At 41.4% G+C, this 21,996-nt stretch overlaps 1 protein-coding gene across 3 annotated transcripts in view; it reads left to right on the top strand.

Moving 5' to 3' along the window:
• Positions 1-6,600: 6,600 nt before the first annotated feature.
• The window catches only part of Mthfd2l (methylenetetrahydrofolate dehydrogenase (NADP+ dependent) 2-like), an 81,370-nt gene continuing 65,974 nt past the window's right edge, over positions 6,601-21,996 (top strand). The window contains exons 1-2 of one of the 3 annotated variants that reach the window (XM_017599176.2): positions 7,997-8,101; positions 9,626-9,659. Coding sequence is in view for 2 of the 3 variants with exons in the window: in XM_063273069.1 (XP_063129139.1) it covers positions 7,986-8,101 (116 nt within the window). In the remaining variant the exon portion in view is untranslated. Of the gene's footprint in view, positions 8,102-9,625; positions 9,660-21,996 lie in introns of all 3 variants that reach the window. The other 2 variants (XM_063273069.1, NM_001107211.2) reach the window with 2 other exon arrangements.

Here is a 21,996-nt window from a genome sequence, read left to right as displayed (position 1 = left end):
GACACGCCAGGTTGAAAGAAGGACTTTGGATGGTGTTTTCTGAGTGGGGATGATCACAAACCACCTAAACAGGCATGCGGGAGACCACAGGAGAGCTAGGAGAGTGTCTGACGGGCCCATTAGTAAGGCGTGACTGAGAACGCACTGGGTTAATTTGAAGGTGAGTGAACACCCATGGTGCATTAGTTAGCTTCTTATCAATGTGATAAAACACCAGACAAACACAACTTGGGGTTTATTCTGCCTTGCAGTTCATGGTGGGGCTGTCATGGGACAGGAGCTTGACAGAATTCTGCTTGCTTTACCAGCCATCAGGCATCAGAGAGTTCATGAACCTTCTCCCTTCCCCAACCCCTTTGTAATAGATTGTTCTCACCAAATGTTGCTTTCTGTGCTGAGAGGTGCGGTGGGTTTTTCCCTGGTCTCTCAAGCCTTTCAGTAAAGCAGTGTCATAAACACAGCAGGGGTTACGTTTCCATGGTGACTCTAATCCCCATCAAGTTGATGCTGGAGATCAACAATCGCATATAATAAGCACACGCACACAGAAAGTCATATGGTTACATGGACATTTAAAAGGCACAGCATGTTTTCCTAGGTTTGATTTTTTTTGCTATTTTATTAACCATGTTTTCGTACTCATTTATTCCTGTGTGTGGGCATGTGAGAGCCTCGGAGTGCATGTGGAGCTCAGAGTCATTCAGGAGTCAGTTTTCTCCCACTGTGTAGATTCCTGGGGTCGAAATCAGATCATTGGATTGGCTGGGAGCCCTTTGGCCTGCAGGACCATCTCTTTTTTTTTTTTTTTTTTTTTCCTTTTTCTTTTTTTCGGAGCTGGGGACCGAACCCAGGGCCTTGTGCTTGCTAGGCAAGCGCTCTACCACTGAGCTAAATCCCAACCCCCTGCAGGACCATCTCACGGTAAGGCTTACAAACCTTGTAATTCCATAATAACATAGATGCAGAACATGTAAAATGCAGATCATAGGGAAATCTACTTTTATATTTATAATACTAAGGCTTCTATAAAACATTACATATTCACATGCATATTAAAATTCACGCATGTATATAATATGTACAGCTCTAGGAACAATAACAAAACTAAGTCACGCACACTCCCATTACCTAGACACAGAACTTTACCAGGATTCCCATTCCATTCTGTGCCCTCCCAAGGCTCAGCCCCTCTTTCCCCTGACTGTCGAACTTCCTCCTTGAATTCAGTGTCGTCTTACATGTGTCTCTATGGCTAACCTAGCATCGGACTTTCAAACACCTCTCTAGTTTATCTTTGAACTGTAGGTGCATGAAATGATGCTTTATAGACGAGAGTTTATTATAACATGTGAGAGTTTATCATAACATTTGGCCACACTTAAGTGCACTTCGTACAAAGACGACTCATTTTATAGAATTTCATATCAGCACATGGTTTGATTCACCAAGAGGGCTAGAAATTTTAGTTGCTTAGAGTTTTGCTATTAGGAATTGTGCAAATTCAAATTTTTTGTACTGGTTGTATTTATTATAGAGACCTAAGAGTATACATATGGAAAGAGACTTACTAGCTATGAGGTACTAGTTATCAACTAATCTTCAAGTAATGAGGTATGAGCAAGTTAATACTGAAAACTAATGTCAGAATGATTGTGACGGTTGAACCAAAAGCCATTCATGAGCTTTCCTCGTCTGCCACCTGCTGGTCATTGCCAGACTCAAACCTGTCATGCTGTTGACTGCATAATAGTAGTTTCTGGTCTCCATATTCTTTTCCCTTATTACAAGTGCACTTTGTAATATGCATACATGAATATAGCTTCATGTAGTTATGGAAAACAAATATAGCAATTTAGAATCAGATTGTATTTAATTTATAGATTAAAGAGACAGTTGGTGAGTCTTTTAAAATATTAAATCGTTTTATAATATTCATATACTCTGTGAAATGAAATCTTTAAATTCTTTAAATAACGTTTACAAGATTTTCTTCCTGTATTTTTCTTCTCAAACGTGTGCCCATAAACTTCTGTGGCTTTTATTTGAATGTTGTACCCAGTATCTTTCAGCCTGCGCTTCCCGGTGCTTGAAGTGTGATTTTTATATCCACTGGTATTGTAGTGGTGCACTCGTATGACGATTAGAATTTTCTTTATGGAGAGTTATGGCACACGTCACTAATGGTAGATTCATTTTCTCATTCACACTCATTTATACCTCCATCCAGCTTTACTCCGCTGGCGAGACGTTCCCCTGCAGTGCATGCTTGAATGCAGGTAGTGATAGCAAGGACTGCTGTTTGGCTCTCAACGAACCTTGTAAACATTTCCCCTTCACCCCTACATGTGTCGTTGTCAGCATATAGTTTGAAATTAGTGCATCGTTTTCTTTTCTTTTATACTATGAGTTAGTACCACATTATAATATTGTTATTATTGCTTATTATTGTTATTGTTACTATTATTAATCATCATCATCATCATTATCGTTATCATCATTATTATTATTTCTACTCCTAGTTCATTGATGGCCAAGTCTAAAGCTAATGAACTTCATGACTCCTGGGGGTTGAGGTAGAACTCTGTGCTTTGCGAGGAGCAGTTGAAATTTCAGCACTAATTTTTAAAAATCCTTTAAAAAGGAACACAGAAATCTCTCTGGTTTGGAGGATTGATTCTGTTACTCTCTTGTCAGAGGCCATCCAGAATGGGCTAAGGCCAGTGGGTGGCCACCGTTGTTTTTCACGGTCTGCGATCACTGAGCTCTGAGAGGCCCCAGAGACATCATCTTAGGATGGCTTCTTGCAATCGATATGTCTTTCCTGCCATTATTAAATTAATATAGTAATCCCTAAGCAGCAGCCCACCCTATTGAGCAGACTTCCCGCAGATCAAAGTAAAGATGATCTCTCGTGAATTAATGCCTTTTAGATTAATTTATGATTCTATGGAAATCCTGCTTTGACTCAAAGGGTCTCAGGGAAAACAGTTTTAAGAGATGGTTTTTAGTTGTTTTACCAGAAAGATGTAACAAAGTTAGAATCAAAAGTAGAATGTGCCTGCTCTTCATAATAGTAAGTAGAGGCTGCATAATAAGGAATGCAGTGAGCTTTCATAATTACACTAAAATGAGAAATAGACGGGGCAAATTTACATTCAAGGAAGAACATTTAGGTCCAAGGATGAAGCCATAGGTGTGCAGGATAAAGCAAGGCCACGTGAAACTGTTGCATTGAATTTATAATGAGTTTACAGAACGAAATACTGGTTTGAACTTGTTATTCATATCCTGTTACTCCCCTTTTATGTAACATTTTATCAATGAGGTAATTCTTTCATGTAAGAAAGAACATTTTGTACTAAGGATAGGAAAGTCTGGAAGCAATAAGGAAAGGAGGGGGGCAGCCATTTTCCATTTCACCCAGTGTGTATGTGTCTGTGTGAGTGACAGCTTTTCCTTCCCCTTTCTCTCTGGTTTAAAAAAAAGAGTGAAGGAGCTCACTGGCCAGGCAGAGGCTTTCGGCTGACTTGCCAGAAAAAAAGGAGTACTAAAAATAAATCTTGTACTGAACTCTCCACTGCTATATAAATATGATAATTGCCGGAGAATTGTCTAGTTAGTTTATAAAGTAAATAAGAGTTAAGTTTTCCAGATCGTAATGAAGCACAGAACAGTTAAGGAATGAAAAGGCCACAGGTCATCAATATTTTGACCCCCATCCAATGCTGTGTCCCACTTAGGGCAGGCTCCCGGCACTCTCCAGTAATAACTGAGGCCCCGTTAAGATTATAAAACAAACAGAAACAAAACAAGAAGAGAAGAAAAGAACTGTCAGAGACAGCACTAAAGAATATGTAGTAAAAATTCTGGGACATCAACTTTGGAAATTTGCTGTGTAACCTACCAACCCTGGCATATAACTTTATATATGGTAACACATGGTTGCTGGACAGTTCATTAGAAAACATTCCTATCCTAAATTACTAGCGGTATTAGTGACAGGTGGTTATAGACGGTATATTGAAAAAAAATTCAGTTAATGCAACACCTGGAGCAAACTTACTTTGAGCATAAATATAGTTGTTAAAAACAATAAATAATACAGAGTTACTTTAAAATTTTAAACTGGGACAGTTTACTTTTTAGAGTTCCCATGCGGAAATGGAAACCATTATGAAGGCTCTAATGAATGTATGGAAAATAGCTGTTCTGGAGAAGATTTAAGCATGGCAAGTGCTGTTTGAAAAATTGTAGGAGGGTAAGCTCCTGCACACACCAGGGTTAGAGTGTGAATCAAGATATTTATCCAACATTTATACTACCAAGCTGAACCAGTTACTTGAGCTGTCGAGGAGCCAGGATTAGAGTATGCGTGTCCATACATAGAGTGTGTGAGTTTCCAGTACAGTAGCAATGCCGGAGATGAATCAACTGAAAAAGAGGAATAGCTAGACATACACCACATAGCTTTGAGGTCAATGAACTACCAACAGTTTCGGTTGGCAGGTGCCTATGGCTGTACACTCAACCAGGTGGGAGGGCATGAATGGGGCAGCTCACCCATCTCATCACTGGAGGGCATGAGTGAGGCAGCTTATTCATTTCACAGGCAGGCGTGAAGCACAGAGAGAAAGTTCAGAATCTTGCAATCTTCTTTGGGGGATTAAAGACGTCTCCTGAGGTCCTACATTTTAGAGACTCCACTGCATTCCAATGGTATTATGGTCTGGGGACAATATGGCTTTCACACATGAGGCTTTGGATAACATTTATCTGAGCCAAGGCTGAGGGATAGTAGGCAAATTTCCCAAACAATCCTGTCTCAGTAGGCACGATAGTGATGCTCATTCTGTTTTAATGGAGTAATGATGTAAGACATCTGAAGCAAGCAGTGTTAACTCTCCAACCGCTTTCCTATTGCTCTGTCCAAGTGTACAAGGGAAGAAACATGAATGGCCAAGTAAGTACCTTTGGGTTTGGGCGAAGTTTTCAAGTCCTTCTGCATCCATAAAACCAATCTTTTTTTATTTCTCAGAACCATTGTTCTCTTTCAGGCAGTGGAGTTTTGGCCAATTTAAGAGTTAAGCATGAAGCCTATTGATACCACTAACATACATTGTAATTTTACTCTTTGATGCTTCCATTCCTCGGTGATAGGATTTTTCTTGTTAGATGATAATAAACAAAAGGTCACCTCTAGATTTGAATGAATTAGGGCTATACACCTTATGTGATGCGCTGAACTATCGAGAATGACCTATGTTATGTTTATCCTCACTAAGCATATAGATGAGTTACCTTATTCAGATCAACATGTAGGTCATATGCAAATTGAATATCAATATATGGAATAAGCTAAATTTAAAATGTTTCTCTTTTGGAGGAAATCCCATATCTACAACCTAGTGTTGCTCAAAGGCCAGTTTCAAACCGCCAGCAAATCCCTGGGTGCAGAGAACATGTGTTGCAGTAAATATTAAAAGATGGTGGAACCTTTTATCCCATACTAGCGCCGCCAACCCTAGGGTCACATGGCACTGTGGAGTACTTTTATCTCCACGCTACCCCCAGGTATTCTCAGACCCAGGCGGTCCACAGGCCATTCCAGTGTGGCACATTGCCATGCTGGTCCCTGGAGTTAGTTCTGGCCCCCGTGGGGCCATATGGAACTAACCATCATTTATCTCTGATTAGAATCTCTCCTGGCGGCTCTGTTAGCTGAGAACCCTCTGGTTCCAGCTACTTGGTAAAATCTGGGCTCTAGAAGTCCAGCAGCAGCTCCCTGCCACAAATTCTGTTCACACTCCCAACAACCGCCCCCCAACCCCGTAGCTAAACTCCCAACTATCCGGTGAAATCAGGCCTCAATAATTTGTAACTCGACAATCAGATGAATATGTTAAATTCTTAATCCACAATACATCCACACAATAAACTCACAACCAATTGATAAAGATATAATATGCCCACCAAGATAAGAAACTGACCATCCCTTACGAAATATTCACGGCAACCTATATCTATGTAGAGATGCATGGCGAAGATCGTTTACGAGTTCCTCCATGTTGCTTCTCCTTTCTCCTCTCCTTTTCCTTCTAAAACTTTGTTCCCGCCTCCCTTCCTTCTCGTCCAATGACGGGCCTCGTTTTTATCTTGTGTCTGCCTTTACCTGCATAAGGACATCAACCTACAGGCATGAGAGTAGACCTTGAGACAAGTAACATAGAGATGGAGAGACTGCTTACAAACGCCACAGTTAAACCAGATCTCCTGTTCCTCTGCGTCATCAACTGAGGCCATACTGCTGCACATTGTGTCTGAGTGAGGTTCTTCCATGGCCACCACAGATAAAACATCCTATATCCAGTATTCCCAACAAGGTACATATGGATAGATATGTACCCTGCATCTTATAGTAAACCATCAGATCACAGACAGCAGCGTGTAAGAAACAAATGCAGTCTCCTATGGGCCAGCCTTCAATGCAATAATGAACCTAGTTCAGTAAGTCTCAATCTTCCCAATGCTGTGATCCTCTAATATGGCTCCTCATGTTGTGGTGACGCCCCCCCCCCCCCCCCCCAGCCATAAGATTATTTTCCTTGCCACTTCACAACTGTGATTTTGCTGCTGCTGTGGCTTGTAAAACCTGCGTTTTCTGAAGGTCTCAGGTGACCCCTGTGAAAGGCTCTTTCAACCTCCCAAAGCAGCCATGACTAAAGATTGAGAACCATTGCTCTAGACAGGAAAAACACAATTTCCCCATTTTGTAACTGAATTGATTCGAATATCTGGATTTACTGCATGGTCATTGTTGTAACCAAATCGGTGTTGTAACGGTGTAAAGACAGATATTATAAATCAAGAGAATAGAACAGAAGGTCCAGAAGTAAGTCATCTAATTTTTGACAAAAATAGTCAACAATATGTGGGAGAAAAGATGACCTCTATATCTAATGATGCTTGAGATTAAAAACCTTAATGTACAAACAGAAACAGGATTTGGTGGATAGTCAAGTGTTTGTTGTGAAAACATGGGGTCCTGAGTTCAGATTCCCAGAGCCCATTTAAAGCTAGAGGTTGGTGTATGTTTTGTCTCTTTGTATATTTGGGGTACAAGTTTACATCAAGTATTTTGCAAACACCCCACCCCCACCGCAACTTTTCCCTTGGCTTTTCATTCTCTTAACAGATTTCTTTTTCCCACAGCAGAAATTTTAAAAACCTTTTACACATTGTGATAAAGTGTTCTATATAATGTCTCCATGCCAAGATTTTCTTCCATGTTTAATCGCCCCTTCTACCAGCCAGATGATGCACCGCTGTTTTTGACAGGATTTTCACAGAACAAGATCTCTAACATTTGGGACTTTCCATAACAAGTTCCCCCAGTCAGACAGCAGCTCTGAAACAAACCATGCTCCTCACAACACAGCCACAGCTTGACCTTGGGAGTAGTATTTCCTGTTAGCTTTGGGGCTGATTTGACTCGCAAATCTCTGGCTCTAATTTTTGCTTTCGCCTTGCAAACCCCCTCTGCTTGAAGGGACCATAAACTCTGGGAGTGCAACGTATCTTTCTGGAAGTGTCAAGGATGCTGCAGAGTCATAGAAATCCTAAGGCCATCTTTGTTTCTCCCTCTCCTTGAGTCTCTTTCTCAATACGTCCTAAGGTCACACAGGGAGTCAAAAGCAAGACTTGAAACAACTTTACTGCTCCAAGTTGTGCTCCCCGTAACCATGGAAACCAGACCAGGGACCAGAGCTGGGCAGAGGGGCGTGCAGCCTGCAGGAACCGCAGAGGCCTTCCCTGCACTCCTTGGCTACAGCGCGCGGGTCGCAGCCGAGTCGCCCGCCACCCCGCGGCCACCAGCGGCGCACCCGCTTCCTCGGGGCTCCGCCCCGCCCCGCGCCCCGGAACCCTGCTGAGGGCCCCGGACGTGTCGCAGAGCTGACCGCAGGACCCCCGGAGGCGGACGGCGAGGCATGGCGACGCGGGCCCGTGGCTTGTCGCTGCTCCGGGGCCGCCTGGGCCGAGGGCCTGCGCGAGCCCCGGGCGTAGCGGAGCGCGCGTGGCGGGGCTTCGGGAGCAGCAGCCGAAGGTAGGAGCTGCGGGCAGGGGACGGGCGCGGGGCGGAGCACGCGGAGCACGCGGAACGGTGGCGGGGCCTGCGGAGGCCCCGGGTGGCCGCAGTGAAAGGAGCTCAGGCGAAGGGCGGCGGGCATGGGCAGCTCGCTCGGACCCAGGGCTTTGTTCAGGCTGTTCTTGTGCGAGCAGGAGTAGGCGCTGTGGAGTCCAGCGTTTCGGTTTGTGTTCCTTTGTCACCAGCTTTGCTGAAGTCTTTCCCTCCCCTGAATGTCTGAATGGTTTCATGAAACTGCAGTGCGGGCCTCTCAGCTTGTAGGGTGGGCGCTTGCCAGCCTTCGGATTTGGTTGCTGGCCGGGAAAATGAAAGAGACCTTGGTGCCCAGGAACAGGCCATTCTGCCTCATCTTCCCTTGTGTGCTGGAGAACCCAACCTATGGAACAGCAACAATTCAGGGTCTTGCCCAGGGCCTTCGAGTTCAGAAAAACTCGTTTGTAAACTTTCAGGACTTCCAGTATTGTACATTAGCTGCTTTCTTAGTGGACTGGAGACTCGCTCGTCAGTTTAATATTCACTTTGCGACCTCAAGGAAAGTTAGTGCTGTGCCCATAGATGCTGTTTAATTTAAATGAACTTCCCAGCATGCATATTTGGATAGTAATCTCGAGTCACTTGGATTTAAGGTACTTTCTGTGGTTTTAACTTCGGAAATGGTTTATAGTGACTAGGTCTAGAGAAGAGGAGACGCAACAATGATAGTGGTTCAGAAATCTGTTGCCATACACTGCTGGGCTGTGGTAGCGTTGGGATTTGTTGTTTCGCTTGACATTGCTAGAATGCTCTGCTCCCTTGGAAGAACAGATTCGGAAGGGTTCTGTTAGCAATCTGTAATGGAAGGGATTATTTACTAACAGTATTCTATTTAAATCCTTATCCTTGGACTTTCAAGTTTTTGTGCTTCCCTCTAAAGTAAAGATAATCTTGGTGTCAGTGTACAAGTTGATTAATGTCCCCACCCCCATTTGCTCCATGCCCAGTGCCCACTGAAACAACACTTACAACCCCGATATTTAGTTGTAACCGCATGCTCCACACCCATGAACATATAGATATTCATCCACGCAGGGAAATTTCCCTGCGTATTTTCGTCTGGTGGCAAGCCCTGGGTTTGAACTCTAACATATACATAGAGAATAAATAATTAAATGGCCACTTTAGGATTAAAGTCTGATTTTGGACGATTATTTTTCAAACTGCGACGATATAAGACGTCACTCTGTGCCTGCCTGCTTTCCATTCTGTTCGGTGCAGATCACAATGACCTAAGAAAGAAATGCCTTTTGTAGTGGTTTTGTTTTTAAGACTGCACTACAAGTTCGGATATGGTGGTATTTTTTGACGTTTCTTTTGGCCCTGACCACTATACCCGAAGGCAAGGCTGGCTGTAAGGATGAGAAACACCAGTAGACCGGTGTATCTCGGGTGGGGAGGAATTTGGACAGTGTGTTGATGTTTATTGGTGTCTCTTTTCTCTTCTAGGACCAGCAGAGAGAAGAGACTCCATCTTCCAGAGGTCGCCACTGTCTGCCTCCCCACGCAGTCATCTTTTTTAGTGACACCTCATTTGTCTGGTCCCTCATAGTGACACTTAACATCACTCCCGTTGGTGTGACATTTGAATCATAGCATATATTTTTATTGGAAATTATCCTTGATTACATAGACTCTTTCCCCAGTGACATTAACTATTTTAAATTAACTAGTTTGTCACGCTTTAGAGCTCTTATGGTCTTAAATGAAAATGATTGTTGATGTTATTTATATTTCTTGTCTAAGGAGACACCTATAAAAATGGAACACACTAAGTATTTTTTACATGGAGGGTTAATTTATTATGTTGAATTTCAAGTAATAATATTTGATACAATTTGGAAGCTGTAAGATCTCACAGTATTATTTGCCATTCATTTTGCAATAATTTCCCCCTTTAAAATTTTTTGTTAGGTATCCTATTTATGCATGAAAACTACAGCTTAGTAATTGAGGGAAATTGATGTAAATGCATATATGTCTTTCTGTTTTTTGAAGCTTCCTTTGTCGTGTTTTTATGTGGCCAAAATGTTAAAAAGCATTCTTGGTGCTTAAATTATTCCCTCTTTGTGGTACTGTGTGAGGGCTTTATGAGTCAGAATGGCTTTGGATAAAACACTGCCTAAATTTGGGACAAGCGCTTTTCACTGGGAGGAACTTAGCAGGAATGCCACAGGCTTTGCACATTAGGTAGTGCCTGGCTTGAGGAAGATTTGCGGGTAACCCACAACAGGGGTCGTCCTGCACGGCTTGTTTTTATCATTTCCGTAGCTCAGTGGGATCCCATGTGATTGATCCATGCTTACGTTGCTACCAGTGGTTTCTCAGCCACGGATTTAGTAGAATCTCTTTTTGCTCTCCTTACAGACGCCTTTTAGCATCTGACATTTGGGACACCAGCCTACATTGTTTAGCCTTTTTAAAGGATGGGTTGCAGTGGTGAGCTACTAACGTCTGCAGATTCTCCCTTCTAGGACTTACTCAGAATTGCCTTTTCTGTAGAGTTACTGTTTGCTTTAAAGACCTTGGATCTTCCCTGAAGCTTGAAGGACCTAGACTCCAGTTAGGACTATTACAAAAGCTGATTTAAAAAAAAAAAAGATTGGGCTGGAGAGATGGCTCAGAGGTTAAGAGCACTGACTGCTCTTCCAGAGGTCCTGAGTTCAAACCCCAGGAACCACATGGTGGCTCACAACCATCTGTAATGGGATCTGATGCCTTCTTCTGATGTGGCTGAAGACAGCAACAGCGTATTCACGTACATGAAATAAATGAAACTCTAAAAAGGTTTATTTATTTGTTTTATGTTTATGAGTACACTGTACCTGTCTTCAGCCACGCCAGAAGAGGGCATCAGATCCCCTTACAGGTGGTTGTGAGCCACCATGTTGTTGCTGGGAATTGAACTCAGGTCCTGCGGAAGAGCAGTCAGTGCTCTTAACTGCTGAGCCATCTCTCCAGCCCCCCAAAGCTGATTTTTATATAAATTGATTTCAGTGAAGGGAGAACAAGTCATAAAGGCTACCAATGCACTTTCTCTAAATTGTACTCTTTTGTTGGCAAAGCAATCGTGCGATCCGTTTCTGGCTGGACTTAGTTACCTATCCACAGTATTGTTTTCTAAGCAGCTCTGTTATTTTGCATTAGGAAACCAAATGTTTCACCACTCAGTGTCTCCTGCTTAAATGTGATCCTTTCAAGTATGTCTCATCCTCAAAATTGAATTTCCAGAGTCACAGTGTTAGATCATGGCCCTGCCCTGGTAAAACACTGATCACTTTAAGAGGCCAGATCCCATGGCCTGAAGAGACCAGGCCACACCTCCCGCAGCCCTGTGGGATGCTTAGGGAGATTTGCTGTACTGTGATTTAGTTCCCAATTTGTGGTCTTGCCCAGTGCCTTGTTTCACCATACTCCATGTCAAGTAAGCTACCCCAGATCAAGCCATGTGCTGTGGGACTTACACTGCCCGTAAAGGACATGAATGTGATATTACCTTTTCTTTCAGGGGTTCTCTGAAGGCTTCTTGTAAGTCTCCCTCCCATCATCCTGTCCAGAGGATTGATATCTCATCTCTTCTCTTCTCTTCTCTTCTCTTCTCCTCTCTCTCTCTCTCTCTCTCTCTCTCTCTCTCTAGCTCATTATTCTTCTCTTTAAGGCCTATTTGTGTTGTCTCTGATGCACTATTTTATGTGTGTCTGTGTGTGTATACACACAGGCATTCATATATCGTCTATACCTTTTCCAAAGTGATACTTGTTTGTGTGTGGCCATGGGGATTGAACCCAGGGCCATGGAAGTGCCGAGCAGGTGCAGTAACCAGAGAGACACACCCTCGTATACAGAACAGACTTGTTTCTCTGAGACTGGACTCACAACATAACCCTGGTGGTCGTGAAACTCTATAGGCTGGCCTCAAACTCACAGAGCTCTGACTCGCTCTGCCTCCTGAGTATTCAGATTAAAGGCATGTATCACTACGCCTGGCCAAAATATACTTTCTTAAACTCTAAATAGAACCAGGTTCATTACTATTTTCTCAGATTCCCATAATGTAGCACATCTTAATGTAGGATCCCATAGATAGAATCGAGGAGGCCCATGAACCCAGAAGGGAGGTCACTAACATCTGATTGATTCAGCGTTTCTCCCCCTTGGCAACAAATCACATTAGTATTATCGTCAGTCAGCACTTGTGAAGTCGCTAATACACAGATATATTCTAATGTCACTGTTGATTAAGATATCACGAACCGTCATCTATACTCATCCCTTTGATAATATGGTACTTACTCTGAGACTTACCCCCACCCTACGATATCTTGATAAAATTGGTTTCCTTGGTAACTCTGTGTATCCACATCTGAAACCATTCTTCTCAGTATGTGTCCAGATATTTCTGTAGGTAAAACAGTGTTGCTGTAAAATTATAAAATATGCTGTCTTTTATCCTGCACTAGATCCAGCACTGCAGTGCCCCAAGATATCCGGTGGACATATTCATCTCAGTCAGCAAAGCGTCTCACCCGCTGTGCTCCATCCCATATCACACTGCCGATGGCTTCTCCCTGAGCCTGGCAGCAATCTCTCTACCGGTCTAGTTCCCAAGGCAGGTTGCCACCATGTCAGACATACACATCCTAATTCCATAGTAGACCAGTGTCTTGAGTCACCACACACTCTCTTGAACTTAAATCGCCACGTGAAAGAACACACAACACAGTAACCTCTGGTCCAACTGATAAGATATAATTGCCCACCTAAACATACAAAGCCCTGTACACACCCATCCCTTAAGAATATTCATAACAACCTGTAAATATGCAGAGAAGAATCCGCCTCCACACTCTCTCTCTGCTGCTTTCTCTCTCTCGTCTCCTCCTTTGCTCCCCCTCTCTAAAGCTTTTCTCCCTCCCATCCTTCCTTCTCGTCCAATGACAGGCCTCGTTCTATCCTATAACTGCCTTCACCTGTATAATGACATCATCCTACAAAACAGGGCTTCTCATGATATCAAATTCTTTTCTGGAGAAGAATGTAAATGATTGTATGGTCTCTGGTATACAAAAGTATATATTTTGGATAATTACTAATAGTTTGGTTTTATTTGAGGGATCTAAATTGGCAAGCTATAAAATTGACGTTGGAAGGGATCATTCACGACAGACCGTGCTTTGCTTTGTTTATTTACAGATAAGGGATTTTTCATAGACATTGCTTCAAGGTTTGAGTGAAATACAGAAGCTGGGAAATGAGATGCCCACAACATGGTCCTAAACTTAACTTCCCTTAGGATTCGTTTACTTTAAAAATATGCCACTAAAGGCCCAGGGTTATTGTTATTAGTATTATTATATTTATTCTAGATCTGGCTTTGCCTTGGTCCTTTTGGATATTTTTAACATAAACCTCAAATACCCGTGTTGTGCCTCAAGATACATAGTGATGAAGCTGAACTTGTGAAGACCTTAGGATGGTTTATGATGACTTGAAATCTTATAGATCCTAAAGCAGTTCCCTGACGCTCCAATTAAAGTTCTAAAAGTTTGAAGGACTGTCAAGCGTCCAAGCTCAACACTGTATTGGTCTTGACTAGGCTCTGGTACTTATGGAGGAACAGGTTAATACACAAGAAGTTGTCATCCTTGTTTATTGTTCTGCCCAGGTTATTCTGCTCTATGCACTGTATCTGGTTATAGTAGCCATAGTTTAAGAAAGTTCCATGTCTATAAGTGAGACAAATAAGCTCCTAGAGCTGTGGCTAACTAGAGATGGCTCTCTTGCTATATCACTCCAGGTTACGTGAGTGTGTCTCCATTATTAAAGAAAACTAGAAAGTAGCCAGGCATCTCTTAGCCTTACTCTGTAAGATCAGCAGAGAGCGCTCTGGCTGTACACACAAGGTAATCCTGGTTCTTTGGAAGCAGTTAAGTGCTTTGCCTGTGGACCAGACTTCCACCCAACCATCTGCTTTCCATTGAGTAACTTTTATTGCATAGGCTGGCTCTTACACACCCTTTGCCTTCTGCAGTGACCTATCGCTTACCAATAACGTCACATTCGGCAGCTAGCCCAGCAACAGAAGAGCGGCCATGGGGAGAGCGCCTTCCTTGGGTACCGAGCGTGGTATTTCCATGGTTTCAGGAAATGGCATCCAAGCAAACTCTCACAGGCGTGCTGTGAGGGCCACGTCTAAGGGGTCAAGTTAGGTATACTCCTGATGTGAACCAGTGACCACAAAAAAATTTCTGAGGAATAAAAAGGGTTTTAAAACTATGAAAAATTATATGTTTAGAACATTTGTTGTCTTAGAAACATATTATGGAACTTATGAAACAGTATCTCCAGAATATTTTCAGTACTATTTTAAGAAAGTTTGTATACTTACCTAGTAGAACAAATTTTTCTTATAAGGTTTTAGAATTTTAACTTTTAGTAAGACCGAATAATTACTCTTAGTATTTATGACAAATCTGTTCATAATTATGCCTTTCTAAATACTGTTACTTAGATTTTTCTGAAAAAAGTTAAGCGTATACTTAATTTTTAAAAGTTCTTGCAATAATTTCCAAGTTTTAACTTTAAATGTTTTCTTTTGCCAGACAGCATTAATAATTTTAGTTTAAAATTTATTTCATCTACAGATATTAAAGTGCTGCTAAGCTCAGGGCAACCTCTAAACTAAACAGATTCAATCTTACTTGATTTCGTATTGAAATATGAAGATATTTTTCTTTACATAAATTCACCGGTGATGCCTGTCTCCTTTTTGGAGTGTCTTTGCACCACAATTCAAGATAAAGACATCAAGAAACAGGAGCTGGGAGGAGTGGAAGGAGGGGAATCTTTATACAGATTATATTGTATGAGAAGAGAATATATGTTTAATAAAAGGGAAAAAAGATAAAGTCTCCATCACAAGAATTGTTTGATTTTAGAACAGCTTTGCCATATTTAGAGGAAGTAAAATTGCTTTTCAACTGTATTTTTGTGTGTTTCGAGGTGAAATCTACATGAAAACATTAAACTCACTCATTCAATATTCAATAAACTCAACATTCAACATAAGTTGGAGCATTTACACTGGGGTTATAGTAGTCTGCATTCCTCCATAGTTTTACTTTGCATGACTTCAGTTACCTGAAAACATTCCACAAAAAATTCCAGAGGTGAGCGTGCTTCAGACAGCACGCCATTCTACACACTGTGGTGTAACCTTGCACTGTCTGTCATCATTCCCTTCAGATGGAAATCACCCTCTGTTCAGAGCACTTCTGCTGTTTGTGTGGCCTACACGTTGTTCATTAGAAGCCGCCTCAGTTCTAAGCTGCGCTGTGGCCGGTTTATTTCCACATAGATAAAGGATTTCAGAACCAGTAGGGGACGGGCTGCTGCACAGGTGTTAACATTTACTAGCTAAGGTTGCTGCAAACCAAGAAAAACAAAACAACTGCTTCAAAAACAACTGTAAAACGAGTGAGGAATCTATTCTCAATCCTTCCGTAAGCCAGAAGTATGATATTAAGTTATAGTGGCACCACGCTTCCTCTCCCTGTCTTTGGGTTTTGCCACAGTCCTTGGTTTCTGTAGGTTGCACTGGCAGGACTCCAGCCTTTCCCTCGTTTATCACTCCCTGTTCTCCCCTCACTGTGTCATACCACGCCCTGTGTGTCTACTGCAAGGACAGCAATCAGAGTGGACTAAGGTTCTGTATGACGTCTTAGACACACGAGACACAAGGCACTTGAATTGAGGAGGTAACATATTCTTTTCTTTCTTTTTTTGAAGGAATGGATTAATGCACCATATAATTTCAAAATTATTTGCACATTAAATTATTTAATTAGCTTAGCTCTTTGGATTATGAAGGGTAAGTTTCTTGTTATAAGCTTATCTTTCATTGATTGCAGTTTACCTAAAACTTTGTAAGGCTCCAGATTTGCCCCTATAGACACATGCTACAGACCTGCCTCCTCGTACCTAATGGCCTCACTCATGATCACTATCAAAAATTTAAGAGGATCAATTCTTACTGAATGCTTCCAAAAAACAAAAAGGAGGAAGAAACAGTTTAGTTTGTTATGAGAGATTAACATTACCTTCATAGCAAAGCCAGTTGACAGTCATCCATTTAGACACTGGAGCCAGGCCGGCCCATACACCCAAACTTAAGGTCTGTCTTGGAAGATCCAGGCAACAGAGTGACTGCTGTGGACTTAATGGCTACTTGGTCCAGGCAGTTGCTCACCTAAGAACTCAAACAAGGCTCACTTGGAGTCTCGTGGTGAGTTGGCTAGTGGAAGGATTCTCTGCTGAAGCTGGTCTGTGAAGCTGAAATAGCCACCCACAGCATTAAATGAACCATAATTGATACACTACAGATAACCACAGTAGATGTACCATCAGCTAAGTAACAGAATAATAGCCCCTCTTTCTTGCGTTTCAGTAACAGCATTCAAAATAGCTTAAACTCTTCCAGCTACAGAAAGCACACACAAAACCAAGAACGCACCTAAGTGGACTCAGAAGCATGATAATCAAAATCGGAAACTTAACACAGAGAAAATTTTAAAACAAAAACATTCAGTGAGCTCAAAGATTTACCACACTAGAGCCACAAAAGAGAAAATGAAAAAAGAATTTTCAACCTTACGGTCCCATACATACAGGACTCCCTAAGTGAACCAAAGTATAAATTATGGAAATCTCAGAACAGAAAATGAAAGGAGCAGAAACCTTAAATAAATGAGAGAAAACTCCTTACATGAGGAAAGAAATCCAGGAAGGCCAAAGACCTTCCACAAGTCATTCCATTCAAAGGAACTCTCCATGAAGCTATGGGCAAAAATGAGTAAGGGGGAAGAAAGGACTGAAGGATCCATGTGAAACCAGGAACAACGTGACAGTAGCAAACCCTTACGTTTTCACGGTCATTGCATATTGACTACGCATTAAAAGGCATTAACTAATTAAAAGGCACGGAGTGCATTTGTGGATAAATTAAAACAAGCTCTAACTTGATTCTGCTTTTAAGAGACTCAATTATGGGATACCATATTTGCTGAAAGTAATACAGGAAAAAACATTCCATGCAGTAGTAACATGACTGTATGTACAAAAAATAGACTTTTAGGTTTTTTTTTTTAAAAACAAACTATTAAAGAGACAAAGAAGGCCATTGCATAATAATTGTGTCAATTTTTCAAGGAGATACAATATATGTTGCCAACACTGAAACAGAAGGGACTGTAGTGGTTTGGATAACACCTTAAAGTAAATTAACCTCACAGCATATAGAACATTCCATCCATCAGCAACAGAATACTTCTCAAATGCACAGGCTAGAACCCAAATACTTAAAAGAGTAACCTGTATAAAATTTTATTGCTTTGTGTTGTTATTGGTTTGTTGAAACGAGGTATCAATAGTTTTGTTGAGGTTAAGTATCAATAATTAATTGGGTGAAATTGAAATTTTCACAAATAGAAATAAAATTTAAAGTTCTAATTCAAATATACTACAGGAAGGATGCTAAGAGACTCCTGGGAATTGTTCCATTGTAACAGATCAGATAATCGGGAAGAAACTGGGAAATTTCTAGAACCATAAGCCACCAAGACTATATTGTGAAGAAATACAAAATGTGAACAGCATTGATGAATCCAGAATTGGAATAAATACTACATTTGTTCAATAACAACAAACAATGTAGGGACCTGATTGACCATGTCAATCTTTTGGGCAGGGATCCCACACTGTTAACTCCTTCCGAAGAGTAGAAGAGGAGGAGGTAGTTTCAAGTTCACGTCAAATGCATATAAACCCAGCATTAGTCTGACACCACAACCAGACAAGAACACCGCGAGGAAACAAACCAGGGTCCTCAATGAACACAGACGCAAAAGTACTCGGTGAAACAGCAGCAAACAATTCAATCAGACATCAAAAGGATTGCGTAAATTGCATAAATAATTGGCCTGAGTTGCAAAATGATTCAGCGCATAAGCAAATAAAGTCATGTGACACTCTACATGAATACAGTGGAGGCCAGGAATTATGATTGTCTCATTCGATGCAGATAAGTCATTTTAAAAATTGAGTGTTTTGGGGCTGGGGATTTAGCTCAGTGGTAGAGCGCTTACCTAGGAAGCGCAAGGCCCTGGGTTCGATCCCCAGCTCCGAAAAAAAAAGAACCAAAAAAAAAAAAAAATCGAGTGTTTATATGAATTCAATAAATTAGACATAGAAAGGAAGTATCTCAGCACATTGACTTTGTTTTCATAACCCACAGATTAATGCTAAAAACCTAAACGGTATCCCTCTAAAATCAGAAATAAGGCTAGGACATCTACCCTGGCCACTTCTTTTTAATATAGCATTGGAATCTAAGCCAGAGTGAGGTCAAGTAAAGGGGGGGAAGTTCAAATTAGAAAGGATCAATTCTCCTATGTAAGTGTGTGTGTGTGTGTGAGTGTGTGTGTGTGTGTGTGTGTGTGTGTGTGTGTGTGTGTGTGTAGAGGCATACATTAATGACATACAAAATGGCAGAGACAGACAGATACATGGACTTCCATGTAAAAATCTTGAAAACCTGGTGCATGAATTCAGAAGGTAACACAGTCAGCACCCAGAAATCAGTAGCATTTTTATATACGGATAATGAATGGCTTTCCTAAAATAGGAAAGTATCTTTATCCAACAATAGCATGGAATTTAACAAAGAGGCAAGAGGGCGACACACTGAAGACTCAAAACATTGATGAAAAAGTTTGGAGAAAAACTGTGGAAAATCTCTCATATTCATCGTCTACAAACAACATTCAAAGGCTCACACTGTCTGTAGTTATCTACAGAGCAAACACAATTCCTGATAACATTTTAAATTTACACCAATGATCTGAAAAATTAATATTGATAGAAATGCCCACACTATCTGCAATGACCTATAGAGTCAACACAAGTCACCCCAAAATTCTAAATTTACATCTATGGTCTGAAAAATTAATATTAAAATGGCAACACTATCTGCAATTACCTACAGTCAATACGAATCCTGCCAAAATACTAAAGGCAATTTTCCTAAAAGGAGAAATTCCTAAAGTCTAAGTAGGACCTGAAAGACCTTGAATAGCCAAAGCAGCCTTGATCTTAAGAACAAGAATGGGAGACTACCTCATCTTGCTATACAATGCTAATGTGTAGTAACCAAACTGAACTGCACTATTATACATGGCTGTGAGGATCAATTGATGGAAGATGGTGCCTGGCAGTAAACCAATACATTTATAGTCAATAGAGGGAACAGCTTACCAGAAACCTTAGGATAGAGCTGACGCCATTCTTAGGAGAAATTTGTAACTGTAAATGTTTGGATTAAAACATCAAGATGACCTCAAGTAAACAATACAACAATACACCTCAAGAGCTTAGAAAAACAACAATCCAAACTCAAAAGGCAATACGTACGAAGGAACAATGGTAACTGGAAACTGAAGGAGTGAAAGGCGGGACCAGCTGAAAAACCTTAGCAGAACTACCAAAGGGGAGCAAGGAAGACGACCGAAATTAATAACAAGGGAGATGAAAGGGGAGGGGACTGTAAATGTCAAGGTACCTCACATCATATTCCAAACAACTGGAAAATGCAGAAGAAATGTATGGATTCCTAGACACCTGTGTTCTACCAAAGTTAAATCAAGGAGAAACATGTTAAACAGAACCGTAGGGACCAATGAGATTGAAGCAGCGATAAACAGTCTCCCCCAAAAAGCTCAGGACCAGGTAGACCCAGGGCAGAATTCTGCCAAACCCTTACGGGAGAGCTAATGCTAATGTTACACAAGAGAGAACACAGCCAAATTCATCCACGAAGCCAAAGGTGCTCACGGGAACAGCGACACGAAGACGGAAACTGTAGGTCAGGTTCCCTGATGCACAAAGACAAACTCTCTCAGAAAGATTTCAGGTAAAATGAGTTCGAGAGCACATTAAAATCACATCCAGACCAAACCGGTTTCATTCCAGGGAAGCATGTTTGGTTCAATGCTCCATAACCGATAGACATGATAGTGTCTGTAAGGCTGTGCTCATCCTTAAGAGGGGGAATCACATGATCATTTTAATTAAGGCAGAGAAATCCATTTTGATTTTCCTCCATGATAAAGCTATGAATGAAATAAAGAGAATCTACCTTTACATGGCAAAGATTACACATTTCAAAACCATAGGTTTCAAATGAATGTGGAAGAGACCACTGGTCTTATAAAACATTGAGTAAGACAAGAGTATCTGTTCTTTCAACTCTCACTCATTACAGTGCTCTGAACCTTAGCTGGGGCAATAGGGCAGAGATAGAGGGACAGAAATGGGGAAGGAAGAAATCATATTATCCAATTTGCAAATATTTTATACTCAAAAGACCCTAAGCTTTACACCAGAAACTATTACTACTGATATATATTTTTAGCAAACCAATAGAGTACAAAATCAGTGTTGAAAAATCAGAAGCTTCTCTGCATATCAGTAGTCAACCAGCCAAAAACAGAGATCAGAAAAAAAATCAAATTTACAATAGTATTTTTTATAAGTCTCGAAATAAATTTTAAAAAATCCTGAAGTGTAAGACCTCCAGATGAAACATGGAAACACCGAAGAAAGAATTTAAAGACATTGGAAGACAGAAAACTCTCCCAGGGTCATATGTGAGCAGAATTAATGTTGTGAAAGCAGTTAGAAATCAGTAGCCGAAACAATCTGCCCTTCAATAGCTTAATGTCTTCACTGAATTATCAAACCACTGTAAATGCATGTGGAAGCACCAGGCCCTGAATAGCACAAGCAATTCTTATTCCAAAGAGCAGTGCCGGAGACATTACAATATTTCACTGTCACAACAGTAAACATTAAAAAAACTGGTAACCTTCTATTCTGCGCTAGCGCCCACACCCCTCCCCCTGCATGGCACTGCGGGGGCATCCTTATCTTGGTGGTTCCATGCTGCCCCCAAGTAGTCTCTTACCGGGCAGGTATGCGAGCTGCTTCAGTGTGGCGCCTTGCCCCGCCGATTTCACTCACAGTTCCCTTGGCCGGTCGTTACCATGCCAGGCACACACATCCCAATTCTGTGCCGGGCTTGGTGCGTCCTGCCACCGCACCTTCTCTTGAACTCAATTAAGTCGCCACATGAAAGAACACATCACACAATAACCTCTGATCTAATTGTTAAGATATAATTCGCCCATCTAGACAGCACAAAATCCTGTACACACCCGTCCCTTAAGAATATTCATAAGAACTTGGATCTATGTGCAGAGAAGAAGCTTAACATCTGCCGCCATGTTCTCCCAGCTCCGCCTCTCACTCTGGCTCCTTCTCCTCTTTCTAAAACTTTGTTCCCGCCCATCCTTCCTTCTCGTCCAATGGCAGGCCTCATTCTATCCTGTACCTGCCTTCCTGCATAAAGACATCATCTTCACCTCACCTCAAATTATATTACAGAGCTCTAATAACTAAAACAATGCAGCCCAGGCAGGCACAATCACAGATCCATAGACCAGCAAAATAAAACAGGAGACACACATCCGTGCAGGGACTACCATCAAAAACAAACACTCTAGAAGAGTCAGCCTAGTGGTGGGAAACCTAGGTTTCCACATGTAGAAAAATAAAACTAGGTCCACATTTCTCATCCAGGACAAAAATCAAAACAAAAATGATCAAAGACCTTGGGGTGAGAAAGCCTTTCTCTTTGCTGTAGAGAAGTGCATATGATATTTAAGAGTCTCCTAGATCAGTTCTAGTTCAATTCCTTTGAGTCCTGG

This window comes from Rattus norvegicus, chromosome 14 (assembly GCF_036323735.1).
Source record: "Rattus norvegicus strain BN/NHsdMcwi chromosome 14, GRCr8, whole genome shotgun sequence".
Taxonomy (NCBI): Eukaryota; Metazoa; Chordata; class Mammalia; order Rodentia; family Muridae; genus Rattus; species Rattus norvegicus.
Note: the sequence above shows the minus strand (reverse complement) of the source record. Positions and strands in the feature narration are given on the sequence as shown.